General features: G+C 35.4%; 1 protein-coding gene across 2 annotated transcripts in view; it reads left to right on the top strand.

The window, feature by feature from the left end:
* FAR1 (fatty acyl-CoA reductase 1) overlaps positions 1–12808 on the top strand; it is a 36606-nt gene extending 23798 nt beyond the window's left edge. For both annotated transcript variants that reach the window (XM_084287537.1, XM_084287538.1), the window contains exons 10-12: positions 5835–5964; positions 7661–7788; positions 9886–12808. In XM_084287537.1, coding sequence (XP_084143663.1) covers positions 5835–5964; positions 7661–7788; positions 9886–10048 — 421 coding nt within the window. In that variant the 3' untranslated portion in view covers positions 10049–12808. The remainder of the gene's footprint in view (positions 1–5834; positions 5965–7660; positions 7789–9885) is intronic.
* Positions 12809–14861: the final 2053 nt, after the last annotated feature.

Raw genomic sequence — 14861 nt, 5'->3', positions numbered from 1 at the left:
CACTCACAGCAACAGTAGGGACAGGCAGCTGTGCCTGTGCAGTTATCTCTGCATTGAAAAGATTTTAAGCTCTGTGTATCAAAGGAAGGTATTAAGCATGAATTCCTAGCTTTTTAGGTTCTTTTGCAATATAAAATGTTCTTCATAAAAACTGATAGAAATTCCCTGATACATGTCAAGATTCCATCACTTGCTAAAAAATAATTATACTACAGATATCAACCTGCTGTCTTCCAAATGGGAAATAATGCTGCCAGAGTCACGTCAGTCTTTGGAAGTCCAGTCTTTTAAGTATTTAACCTAATGGGAGTAAAACAAGGCTATAAATAAACACATTGTTTAGAACACTCAACAGGCATGAAACATTGAATCTTGTTTTTGGCTTTTTCTGGAGTTCCTATTTAGTGTTCAAACACAGAATTTAAATATTAATCAGTACTAGTACAAGAGGTGACATTAAAGATGTATCTTCTGGCCTGTGAAGTATAAATTATATGAGTATTCCTAATTTTAGTTTTATGTAGTAGTGGCTGGATAGGTTTCCTATCATGCAGAAAATTTCAAGTTTGGAGGAAAGATGGGAGGTTCAACTAAATCAAAAACTGATTATTCAGTTGCTAAGGTAGCAAACTGTAGCACACTTTATTCAGTTGCTTGGAATTGAAACTTGAAGTTTGATGCCCAGCATGTAAGCATGCTATATAGCTTTCGTTATATAGGGATTCTTTTCTTTAATTTTAAGCCTTTTTAAAAAGCTTTTTTTTTTTTTTTTTTAAGAGTAATAGAGGGGAACTCTGATAGAGGTGCAATTTTAAATCCTAATGGGTTTCATGCATTATTTAATAATAGCAGAAAATTGAGCCAGATCTTTATTCTTCTGCTTTTTTTTTTTTTCCTAATTGTCTGGTTCAAAGTACTTTGAAACCTACTTTAACTGACAGGCTGGAGATGGTACTAGTATAGGGGTGTACTACTGTTGCTGTTATCATTCTGTCTGGTTGACCTCTGGTTTTAATTACCAAGTAGCATGCACTAGGAAACTTCTAAAGCCTTGGAAGCATAATTACAGATTTTAAAGCTTGTTACAATGCTTTTCTGAGTGAAGGGCTAGCTTAATCTAAAATGTGACCTCTCTGCACCACAACTTAGCAAGAACAACTTGACTGGTGTAGTAAAAATAAATAAATAATGAAATCAGCACAAGCAAATGCGAATGTTGTGTTAACTTGACTTCACATGGTCTACGATCTGCCCTTTGTGTTGAATATGAATATATTTCTAGGCTCTTTATTGCATATAATATAGGAAAAACTAATCAGTGAAATTGCTGCATAGGTTGAACTGCACTATTGTCATACTGTCAGGATATATACCATCACCATATGAGAAATTCTTAGCAAATAGAACTAATTGGGTTTTATAGCCCTTTAGAATTAAAGGAATATGTTCATAACTATATAAAAAAATCACCCACAAAAACTAAGTCCTTTCTATTGAAGGGTTTGGATTTTTTTGGAAATGTAACCTATGAAATCTTTATGCAATATGAAATTGTTCTGGTACACTGTACTTGTGGAAGTAGATAAAGCTTTTAGTGAGACAAAACTTATTTTTCATTGCTTTTGCATCTAGTGAAACATTATTGAAATTAACAATTCTCTGAGTAAGAGTTAAGGAAAATGAAGGAGGAAATAATGCATGTAATTCTTCTGAACTTTGTAGATGGAATAAGTACAATAAGGATCAAATGACATAATGAGGATTTAATATTTCAAACTACTTAAGTAGACTTCTGTAGTATTGTGCTTTTATAAAAATAGTGGTAATAATTCTCACTGTACAAGTTTGGCAGTGTTGTCAGTAGCTTGCTATATGTACTTGTATAGCAAAGCTTATTAATTGCCTAATATAAGGCATAGTTCTTGCCTGTAACTTTGCACAGGATTTACCACAGCAGAACCATCTCTTCTCAAAAGCAGCTCAGTATATTTGATATCTTAAAGCCATTTGAAAATATGCACCCAGCAGATCTTTCCAATTACTCTGGAAGAACAAGCACAGGGAATATACCTGAATATGACAGGGCGCTTCTTTACTGTGAGGGTGACAGCACTGGAGCAGGTTGCCCAGAGATGTTGTAGAGTCTCCTTCTCTGGAGATACTCAAACTCACCTGGATGCCATCCGGCACAGTGTGCTTTAGGTGATCCTGCTTGGCAGGGGGGTTGGACTAGATGATCTTCGGAAGTCCCTTCCAACCTCAACCATTCTGTGATTCTGTAGCAGAAAGTAGCACGAAACATTGAAGCTGTAATTTATGTGTTTCTCCAGCAATTCATTTTCTGCTACTGCTTCTTAGAAAGCTACAGAGGAGGTAGAGCTGGTGGGTGCAGAGAGGTTTAAAGAGATCACTTCAGTTAAAGCTTCTTAAAACTTAACATGAAGCACCTTTGACATAGTCTCTGTCTTACAAACCAGAAATGAGTGAACAGTATATTTTCATTGAATAGATGACTGTTTTTTCCCCTTGCAAATACTTTGAAAAAAAGTTCTGCACTTACAAGAACAACAGAACTGCTAGAAACAAAGAATTCCTCTTTCTCTTATACTTCAAAACTTACAGCTAAATAAAAACTTACCATTTTACAAATATGAATACTTGTATCATATACCTTAGGAGGAATCTTTAAATTTTTTTTCCAACTGTCTCTAATGCTTATGCAGAGACTTGCGTATTAACAATGCAGATCTTCTGAAGGATATCTTGTATTGGCTTCAAGAACCTTTTAGCCTAGAGAAAATAGATGGTGTAAGACTTGAAAATGTGGTGATAACCTTAAGCCAAGTTACTTTTTGTCTGCTACAGAAACATGCCCACCTAATTTATGGATACTTGATTTGTATAACTGTTGCTTAAAATTCAATTTCTGTGATGTGCTTCTTGATTGGTTGTGTTTTGATTGTATTTTGTGCTAATGGCAATAAGGGCTAGCTAGTAGAGGCAAAATTATACCTAGCGGAGGTGAAAGCCTTGCATATTGTCACACTGGCTGACTGCAGCAAGTGTTTAGCTCCTTATGATCAGCAGGTCTGATTTTTCTGTCCTAAGCTTATGAAGGTGTAATACAGTATTTGATATTACACTGACTTTTTATATATAGTTTTGATATTGAAGAATTGTAGCTAACTGTTATCAAGTGTATGTATCAATTTCAGGCTGAGAGAGAAAGGCTCATTACATACTTCTCACATTCTTCTTTGTCACCTGTATTGCTATTTGCAGGAGGAATGTGGTGCTATTGAAGTTTGAAAATCTCTCTAACAAAACTTAGTCTGCCAGAATAAGTGTACAGTAAATGACACTTATTGCTGATATCTCTGAATATAAGAGGTTGTCACTATAATTCCTTTTCTTTTGCAAAGTGGGTGAGAGAGGGGAACAGTTTCATGCCGATTTATTGCAGGCTACCAACTTGTCACTGAGGAAGCTGCCCTCCCTTAGCCACATGTTTCTGTCACTTCTTTTGTGTCAGATCTAGCAGTTAAGAGTATGTGGAGACATTTCATTATTTTGGCTGATATAATGAGAAGCTAATCCTAAAACAAACAAACAAAACAAAACAAAACAAAAAAAAAAAACATACCATTTTCTGATGACGAACTTAATTAGCTGGTTCTGTTGCCAGTCACTAAATCCAATGTGAGACAGAATCTGCAGCTGAGGTAAAAGAATTGTCTTTAGCTGCTTGGGTTGTTTTTTTTAAATTAGCTTGTCTGTGTTCTAAAACCATATCCATAAGTAGAGTCAGCAGGATTCCCTGTGAAGGTTAGAGACTCTTCTTAGAAAAAGAGCTAAAAATAATGTCAGGGGCTGGTAGCAAGCTCCAAATTTACACTTACTCAGATTTTCGTTTATACCATTTAGTTTTTTGCAGGGACCCAAGTTTTCTTGTACTAAAGCAGTCTAGGCACTCTGAGTAGAATCCAGCTATTCTTCCGGTTTAACATAACAAACTGGAGAGGCACAATAAATTCAACAACATTAAATAAACTTAAGACTGTCAGTGGGCAGGCATCCACAAAAGAGTCTGCCACATGTAGCTGCCTTGTCCTGTTTTGCATTATTGTTATCCAGGGCATTTTGCAAAGTGCTCTTTCTGGCTATTCTGACCAGTGAGCTCTTTGCTTTCTGAGTCTATATTTTTCTGACTTTTTCAGACTTATCTGTTAAGACAGCTGCTGGAGGATCATTCCTTTTTTTTTGGGGGGGGTGTTTAGTTCAAACTTGTTAGCACAGGATATATATTGGACACGGTCTATATTATTAATTATTTTTTGAATCAGAGGAACTCCAACTCAGCTCCCATACAGCCAACTTGCCCAGCTGGGGAAACTATAAATGGGTGTTAGTAGACATTCCTAGATGCTTTCAAATGAAATTAACTGTTAGAACTGTATTCCAGTTTTAGACTTTTAATATGCTCCTGTGGAAGGTTTTAAGAAAGTGTTAATACTTTTGTACTTCAAATACATTTTGCTTTTTCAGTGGTCTCAGCCATTCATAATACTCTGTTTCATGAGACTTAGAGGCAATTTCACTATTCCTTTACATAGTGAGATACCAGTCATTAATGTTAGTCAATGTAAATGTTTGGAAGAGTTTCTGGGACTGTGCTGTCTCCTCTACAAGTATGAATGTACCAAGGCAACTTTCTGAGAAAAATCAGGGAATTATATTGCTGCTATGTATTTTATTGAACAAAACTTAGCTTCAGAAAGCCATTTCCTATTACTGCTGGGTTGTTCTGCTTTCTTTGCTTTTCCTATGTGCCCCTCTGCTCTGCTTAAAATGACCATTGTGCCCTCCTGTAAGGATCAAATTGGAAGCAATTCTTTGAGATGGAAATAGCTCAAGCTCCATAAGCAGAAATGTAATAGCATTTCATGTAAATACAACCTAGTACTTACTAAAGCTAAGTGATCATCTGTAGCTCTGTAACACTTGCAAAGTTCCTACCTTTACAACAAGAAAACTCTTTCTAAGAGTGGATAACTCATGTTTTTTGGGTCTACTTCAGGTATTCTGATCAAAGGGAAATTTGCCCAAATTGATCCTTATAACATAATTTCTCTGCATTCCAAGTGATATGGGTGACAACTCTATAAAAATGTGTAATAAAGGATAATGGAAGGTATTTCTGCATATTTTGAAGTAGCCTGGAACTGATCACCCAATTAGCGGGATCTGCTATGGTTTATCTGCCCATTGAATAGATCCTGCTCTTTGCTGCAGTAACAGTAGGGGGCAAAGCTCTATTTCTGGTGGTTCTAAGCCTTGGTCTCTTACTGACCATAATAAATGAGTTTCTTCTTAGAGATGTGGCATTGCACAGTGTGCCAGAAGGTTAGGGAAATTTACTCCCTTGCTGTGTTCTGCACTGTGTAACTATTTTAAACATGTTCATCAAGTTAAATTGTTCAGTACAGCTAGATTTTTGTTATGCTGAAATGAGAAGTGTTAAGTATCACTGTCCTAAATTACAAAGAAAGGATGGTAAAATTCTGTCTTCTGTTGGCCATTCGTTTTAGAGAGGAAACTTACTGTTCCATGGGGAAGTAGAATTAAAAAAAAAAAAAAAAAAAAGCTGTCCAGCAAGTTCTGCTTTCATATCAAGATTGGACAGCTAAACTCCAGTAACATCTTGCTTTAGACTGATAGGATACTTCTGTGTATTAACTTTTTTCATGATTTGGATACAGAGTAGGATGGGTTATGTTGAAAGAGAGGTGCGGGGTTATAAAACTTTTTTTTGACCACTGTTCCTTGGACTGTAGGATGATGAAAACAATATCACGTCTTCATAAGGCAATGATGTTACTAGAATATTTTACGAGCAATTCTTGGATCTGGAATACTGAAAACATGACTATGCTAATGAATCAGCTAACCCCTGAAGACAAAAAGGTAAGTAGCTACATGATATGGAGACTGAAAGTGAAGTACAAACTTATTGTTCTAATATGACATGAATCAGTAATGCTGCTTACTGCAATGTGGAACGAAGCGTGGTAGGAACTCAGTTCTGGATAGTCCTGCCACAGCCATTTGAATGTACCAAGGTGTTTGTACAGGGCTGCGTTGTAAGCGGGATCAGTGGTCTGATCAGAGATAAGGACAGGACTCCTTGAAGGAAGCTGTGTACAAAAGGCAGTTGTTAGGGTGGCTTGATCATACATGATCAGGTGTTGCCCTATATGTCAGTCAAGTAGCCAAGCTGTGTTACTGGTTTAACTTGCATCGTGAGTAAAACAAAGCTTTATTTCTTGACCACTATCTCATTTTTCTGAGGAACAAGAGGTAGTTTTTGAGTTTTTTTTTTTGTTTCCTTTTGTGTTTCAAACTAGTGACAGCCTCTGGGTACACTTCTTGTGCTTTGGCAATACAGCTACATGTCCTCAAATTCTCTCACTCATTGTGAACTAAAACTGCCCTGTGCAATGGGGAAGTGTACCTAGAAGCAGGATGACAAAAGTCCTGAAGGTGGTTGAGGAGGAACAAAAACTGTTGTTGAACAGAGGACCTGAGTTGAGTGAATGAAACTTCTCATAAGAATTCTCATAAGAAATACCTTATTCTTCCTGTTGTTCCATCCCTTCCCCTTCCAGATTTTGATAGCTTTTCTAGGATTAGGTATGTTATTTTCTGAAACACAGTGGAATTGTATATTTATTGTTGCTAACTACATTTTATAGCATAAGCTGTAGTCAATTTCAGACTTGCCCTGTTTGGTGACATTTCACTATCAGCTTGTTCAAATGTCATTAAATACAGTATTTTTAGTAGTTAAGCATCAGATTTCCCATCTCTGCTCAGCAGATTATTTTTTCTGCTCTTTTAACGTGTCAAAGCTGATCACTGAGCACTGCAAGACTTTTAGTGTGATCATGTAACCAAGGAGGAATTGTGAACAGCAGAGGAGTGAAACTTGCAGAAACAGTAAACAAGCTGTTGTATTAGCTTGCGGTTTCATAGAACAGTCCTACTAGGCAAGTTCTTACAGAGCAACATTTAAGTATTTTGTTCAGAAACTGAGCTAGAGGTTTTATTGTCTTTATTGGGACTTAACTGGCTGCTGTACTGTAGTATTGTTTGAGATGGAGGTACTGGACATCAGTGAGAAACTGAAGTTGTGAAGTTACCGTAGTAACTTCTGCAGTAGATATTCTTATGACTCTTTAAAACATAGTGGTACAACTACAAGTACAGTTAAAAGAACTGCATCTCTATCAGTGAACTTAGTACAGAGCAGTGTGCTTATTCTATAGTATGTGAGAATTATTTCCTGTCTGGAAAGGAAACAAATAGAGTTCTTTATGGACAGATTAAATGTGAAACTAGTGCGCTTGGAAGCTGAGAGAAGAATGTTACTGAAGAGGGAAAAACAAGGCATGGAATAGTTTAAATTTGCAGGAGATAGATTGTATGAGAAGCTGGTGGTTGGGTCACAGATCTTAATGTGAATTATTCTTATGATTAAAGACAAAATATTTGTCATTGCAATGAAATCAATCTGATGTAAATAAAATAACTACCTTTCTATCTTTATCAGAAATGATTGACTTTATGGCAGTTAATAGTGAAAGCTTTTATTTTTATGCAGACTTTTAATTTTGATGTTCGACAACTACATTGGGCAGAATACATGGAAAATTACTGCATGGGAACAAAGAAATATGTGTTGAATGAAGAAATGTCTGGCCTCCCTGCAGCTCGGAAACACTTGAATAAGTAAGTGTACATCTTATTTTTGTTTCTCTGTCCTTGTCAAATTTTGCTTTCCCATTTTATAATTTACTGTTCTTTATAGCATTTGTTTAGTTCCACCAGAGTTCTTCTATTCCAGGCATGTTGTCTAAAGCATTTTCTAATGCTTTAGTCAGATGCCATCTTTCTTTCTTCATTTGTAGATCTTGCTTTGTTCTCTATATTAGTAATCCTAGTATGTCTTGGTTTATGGCCATAGCTCTGATTGCTAGTGTATACTGGGATCCAGGTTTCTGATGTTACTTGTGTATCCTTTCTGGAACATCAAAAAGGTACACAGTAGTACAGGGTCAGAATGGTTTGTTCAACTATGGTGGTTTAATACAACAATAATTGTTTCTTTTGGGAACATGACTGCTGGAAGCAGGCAAGTAAACAGGCATGGACATTCCACTGCAGCGCAGGAAACTTTGATGTTGATGCTGTAAGATGAAGTCTCTTAGCCTCTTATCTGTGGCTTAACTCCTCCAATTTAAATGCATTGTAATTATTCAGAATGTTACTGGTATAGTGTCACTTGTTTTATTTTTGGGTGATTCATAAAGACAGTTGATATTCTTTAAAGAGAAAAATCAAAGATTGAAAAAAGAACAATTTATCTTGTTCTGCAATATTGCTTATCTGTTATGCTGACAACCTGAGGGAAAGTGGTTTAGGTCATCTTCAAAAGAGATTGGCATGGCACAATCTCAGTGAGAATCTTGGCTAAACTTGCCAGTGTTAACCTTACAATAACATATTCAGAGACACAGTGGTAATACATGCTTGTAATATACACATGGTATAGCAACAAAGTAATCTGAATTTGTGAGAAATTCTGGGTTTCAGCTAGATGTGTTGTAAGCCTGAATTACATTTGCAGGCAGTTTTTAATGGGAATGAAGGTTTTCTGGATTTCCAGAGATTAATTCTGAATCTTGACTAGGACTTGACTGACAGAATTAACGCTGATAGAAAAAGACTGAAAAGTGAGGGATCTAGAGGACCAAGTAAATATCCTTGTATGTTTAGTTTGACTACATTTTTCCTGAATCCTCTTATGATGAGGCTCTTTTCAAAGAAGAAAAATAGATGATTAATATCTCTTAAAAGTATATTTGAGATTTTAAATTTCATCTTTGATAATGGTGGGCATAGCTGAAGAGATGTCCCCTTCTAGTTTTGGATTTGGATGCAGTTCAGAAATGCACTGAACACAAGTGACATTCTTTGTACAAAGGATCATGCCAAAATAATGTGAGAAATAGTCCTATATTGGAATGGCATCTGGTCATCCTATGTAAAAGAAGGCCTGGTGGTAATAACATCCAGTATACCTATGCAGCAACATAAGACCAGTGAGTATTTTCTTAAAAAGAGCTGCCTTTCAAATACAAATTTTTATGGTCTACTGAACCAAAGATGTCACGTTCTTTTTAAGAAATCTGAGCAAATTCTGGTTTCAAGTCATCTTGGAGCTTCTGTTTTTACGTGAGAAATTTGCTAAAAATCACAGATACCTTAAAACAGTACTTCCTTTTTTCCTAATCCTTAAAGGATTAAAGAGGAAGTTCTCTGAGAAGGAACAAGTTTAAAATTGCCATGGAGACTATGAACTTTGTAGCTGGAAAAATCTTGAACTTTTTTGTCAGCAGTAATAGGTGTTTCTACAAATACATTTTTTTAAATACATTATTTTAAATGCTTGGAAGGGAGCTAGGGTGAAATTAGCCTGGTTTTGGGTGAGTGGCTGTCTTGAGGTGAGTCAATGTGTGTGACCTTGGCATTCAAAGGTTTTACCAAGCAACTCTGAAGCAGTAATACATGTAGTTAGCTACAAGGCTGGTTCTATTCCTGAATTTTCACATTTCTCTTTGAGCAGTGAACAATCAGAAAGGCCTTCTCTGCTTGTTCTTCAACTTACTAGCTTGCTTAATACGCTAACTTAAGATACTTTATTAAAGTGGTGTTGAGATGAATAGATGAACAAGTTAAATTCTACATTATAAGTTATTTTAATGTTCTTTTCCCTGTAGTTCTTGGTACCTTGGCTTTTACATGTTTTTTTTTCTTCCCCCTTAGGTTAAGGAATATACGCTATGGATTCAATACAATTCTTGTGATCCTGATCTGGCGTATCTTTATTGCAAGATCACAAATGGCAAGAAATATCTGGTACTTTGTGGTTAGTCTGTGTTACAAGTTCCTCTCATACTTCAGAGCCTCCAGTACTATGAGATACTGAAGAAGAGAACTGAGCATTAGGGCATCTATGCATATGGTGGTCTAACTACACAAAGCCTGTAACGTAGTCATCTCACATCTTGTAGAAGCATTATTTCATCTTAAATTGGAGTGCAAAATATGGTATGGTATATGTACTGTTAATTGTATATCTTCCAGAAGACATAGAAAATAAAATGGTCAAGTGCCGGTCTGAATTGGCGTTAGACAAGCATTTAAATAACTTTAAATCATTGACCTAGGGAGAGAATGTTTTAGACCACTGACCAACATAACTGTGCAATTTGGAACATTTTAATTGAAATCTGCCTTAACATACTTATTCTATTCTGTTAATTTTTACACCACGTTAAGGAAGGTAAATTGTCATAGTAATTGCTAGTTTATTAACTATTCTTTTTGAAATCCTAAAACTGCAAAGGATTTTGAATTTCAGAAGTGTATAAATGTTGGTGGATCTCCTAGAAAAACTAGTGGAGTACTTCTATAATTTCTTTACTTCTGCCGCTTCTTCCCTTCTCAAAGTATGGTCATAATGGTGACTACTTTGCTTTTAAAAGGAAAATAAATCTCCCTTCATTATGGAAAAGCCTTTTGTCCTATCTGGTTTTCAGAATGCACTCAGTAATTCAGTTCTGTGCTCAAAATCAGCCCCATTCTATTTGTGTTTATCAGCATGAGCAATTTGCTTTTCCAAAAGCAGAAGTGATCCTATCTGAAAAAGATGAAACGGAACATTACCATGGGGGGGGAAATATTTGTTGACCATCCTCTTTTTTTTTTTATGATTTTTGTTGGGAATACAGAGCCAGCACTTGATTGTTACATTTCTGACTTCAAAAAGTAAATGTATTTAAGAAGAATTTATTATGCCTAGTTGATACTTACATTATTGGTAACTGTAGTTGGACAAACTGTAGGCTTTCATTGAGAGATACCTGTTCTTAAATTCTAAGTAATGTTAGCAAATACTTCATGAACTTAATGCTTTTCAAAAACTCTGAGCTATGAAATTTGATGCATGGATAGACCAATGCATAAGCACACTCACCTCTGTCCCAATAAAACCCTTTTGTTTCACTGGGCAAGCAGAGCAAGGGGCATCTTGCTTCAAAATTTGAAATATATTAACAGATTTTAATCTATTTCTTGGATTTCTTCAGATTTAAACCTAACAATTTAAACTTTTTCTGTGTAATTTGTTTTGGTAGGTAAAACTCAGACAAATAACAAGTTGTAAGAAAAGCCTGAGTCCCTTTTTAAGGCAATACAAAAAGATTCCTTGAAACTCTGGTTGCACAGAATTCTATTTGAGAACACTGTTCCTCTTACTGATGCACTGACCAGCACCCTTGCCCAGTGTTTGTTCATTAAGATCAATTTATACTGTATGTGAATGTTCTTGAATCTGCTTGGAAAGGCAAATAATGACTTAATTACACAAGAGCTACATTATACTTGCCCTTGGTAGTTTTTTGTCCTATTTGAATTAAGTATGTAAAGAACTTACTTTGCTATTCTTGTGGAAACTTACTTTAAAGAGAACACCTTTCATGCAGGTGTATGCCATTTTGAAAAGATAATGGCTTCCTTGTTGAAGCTAAGTATTCTGTAGTAAGTAGTAGTTAAGCTGTAATTCCTTTTTAAAATGACCTGTGTGTGTGTGTGTATGTGTGTGTATATATATATATATATATATATATATAAAGCTAGCGATGGAAAGCCTAAAAGGTCTAGGACCACACCTTGTGTGAGAGACCTTACTGTGGCTGAAAATAAATTATGGCTTCTGTGACTGAAGATGTTATACTTTAACAGATACATTAGGTATGTTACATTTTTAGTTACCTCCAGAAGCATCTTACTAGATCTGAAAGTATGCTTAAGCATTCCTGCACTGCAGACTTTTTTTCAGAGGTGCCTACAATCCAGTGATGTCCCTCTTCCCGTGTTGGCATGTGACTGAAGTTTGCAAAAAGACACATACATCATATTCTGAAAATTATTTCTGTGAAGCAGTTGACTTTAGACTTTTTGTTCTTTATCACCATTACACATAATACTTTTATTGTTGATTTGTTTATACTGGGAACTATGAAGCCAATTAATTGATTACTTCTGATCCATGCTACTTAGGAATCTATTCTGTTGAATACATAACTGAAGAAAAGGATTGCTTCAAATGTAAGGACACTTAACCTCTCCTCTTTAAACACTTGGCAGTTTAGAAAACCACCTTTATCTTTGGGGGCTGTGGTTATCTGTTGACTGTTGGTATCTTAAACCCATCAGTCATTCTATTTAATTGACAGCAGATTCAGTGTCACACTTATTACATCTGTTTTTTGTGGTCAGTCTGTGAAATTTCTATCTGAAGATAATATTTTATTTCCATATCAGAACTGTTTTATTGCATTTCTTCATAAGTGTTTGCATGTAATGGATGTTGGTCAGAAACAGACTTGAACTTTATTTTTGATAGAGAAAGTTTGATTCTCTGTACTGACTAGCAAGTTACAGAAAGTATTTTAATTGGTTAAATAGGAGAAGCAGTTGAAACAAGAAACAACATGGTCACTTAACAGTTACTGGTATTTAAATTTGGGACCAGGGAAAAACTGCTTTTTCCTGTAATGTTTTTCTGCTATAGGAACACATGTTTGGAAACAAATGCTAAATCTGTGAGCTTTTATAAGACAAACAGAAATATTGGGTGCCTTTTGTTTGTAAACCAAAAATAAACAAATCCCTTAAAAGTGTTGTTAGTGTTTATTGTATTTTTGCTGGTTTTAGTGGAAAACTAATGTATAAATTCTGTCTTAATATACATATATATGAACATGTTCTTTCCCTTATGAGAGACTTGGAAAATCAAGTTAATGGCTAAAATTGCATTTAAAAATCAAAAAAAAAAAAAAAGCAACACCTCCTTTCTCCCCCAGCATCCTCCCAGATCAACCCAAAAATAATCAAAAGGTAAAAAATTAAATCTTCATGAGGTGATAATGAAACATGTGGTGCGTGGTCATGGAAACTTTTTGAACTTCAGGTAGTTTTCTTCTTACTGTTACTGTCATCTCACTTGTAATATCAATTTCAGTTTTGTTTAAATAGGTAGGTGCTTTTTCACATAAGTTAAAAGAGCACTTTTTTTTTTACTCAGTAGCTTGTGGATTACCATTTCAACAACTGCAAGCAACCACAGCTGTTGTAGCATCTACATTTTGTGGTGAGGCAGAGGAAAGTACCATTGTTAGACTAAGCCACAGCATTTAGGTAATACACTATTTGGCTTCTGTTTAAAATGTTAATTTCTCAGAATCCTCAAACTTACGGGATAACAACCTTATAGTGATATCCCTCATGTTTTGTGCTCTTAAACATTTTGCCCTTTCTGTGTAGTATAGTATTACATAGTGTATTTTCAAAAATTATGTACAGGCTGACAGTGGTAACTTGAATCTGAGAAGTATTCTGTACAGTGTTGGGAAGCATAACTCTTCATATTACCATTTTTTCATATTTCAACAATCTGCTGAGCAGACTAAAAGAGAAGTGAAACAGTGACCGGAGAAGGGCTACTCAGGAAAAATGTGGGTTGCATTAAAATGTGTTTTGCTGTTTGTCCATCTCTGTGCGTGAGACTCATATGTGAGACTTGTTTGGAGTCTTTCATTGTGTATTTATGAATATGTATGAATAAATCCATAGAAATTTTAAAACAGCTCCGCAGGAGCTACTATTGTCTACCCCAATTTTTAATATATACTGTAACTAAACTTAAACGCTAAAGTTGGCAGGTGTCACTCTTTACTTTAAACTCTAGGTTTTCTTGCTTTCTTTTTCTAGAGCATTCTTCAGAGCTTCCTCAGACACCTTTGTCTTCCTTTCTGTCTGGAGATGACTGCAAGTTAAAGGCTGCTTAACCAAACTGACTTAAACTGAGCTACTTCTGTGATCTTGAACTAAACTTAACCCTGTGCTGCTTTTTAGATATTTGTTGTGTTCCCTTATGCTATCCTGGAGCTTCAGTGCGTAGTTGATGCATATTTTGGCTTTCTTTGCTTTGCAACCACTATGACTCACTAGTAGTAATTATACAATTGGTGATAGTAATTATACAACTGGCTTTTCTAGAATATTGAACAATGACAGCTTTGAATGGCTTTTATTCTGTATGTGTATGATCTTAATTCAGCTATATTCACTAACTGCAACTGTAGCGATTCATTACCAGTAGCCTTTAATTTCATTATAATTGATTTTTATTTTTTTCAGGATGGTAATTCTGTTGTTACAATCACTTCCAAAAAAAATAATATCCTGGTGTAGAAGCAGGACCTATTGATTGCTTTTTTTTATGGACACAAGGAAGATTAAAGCATGAACTTTTATCCTGAATCGTTATCGAATTTCCATAAGGTTCTTTGAGGAAGTGAAAAGTTGTGTTTTTTTTTGTTTTTTTTCTTTAAAAAAACACTGCTTGATTAACCTTTTCTGGATATAGGAAAAGGATTAAATCTTCAATTGCTCTTGGCTCGTAAGGTATGGCATACAAAGGACATATGGGACAGTTCTATCTGTAAAAACAGCAGTTCAGCCTCCTACAAGAAGGGTCAGAAAGTAGTTGTACTCTTGTTTTTTTGTTGACAGAAGTCTGATTTACTAGTTGCACTTCAGTGCAAATTATTTAATGCTTAGCCACTATTAACTTTAAGTAGCATGTTAGCCTTAATCCAGATTCAAGACAATGTCATGTACCTGAAAATTTTTATCCTTAGGAAGTTCCATATGTTATCTGTTCCTTCATTTCT

This window comes from Netta rufina, assembly GCF_964035555.1.
Source record: "Netta rufina genome assembly, chromosome: 5".
Taxonomy (NCBI): Eukaryota; Metazoa; Chordata; class Aves; order Anseriformes; family Anatidae; genus Netta; species Netta rufina.
Note: the sequence above shows the minus strand (reverse complement) of the source record. Positions and strands in the feature narration are given on the sequence as shown.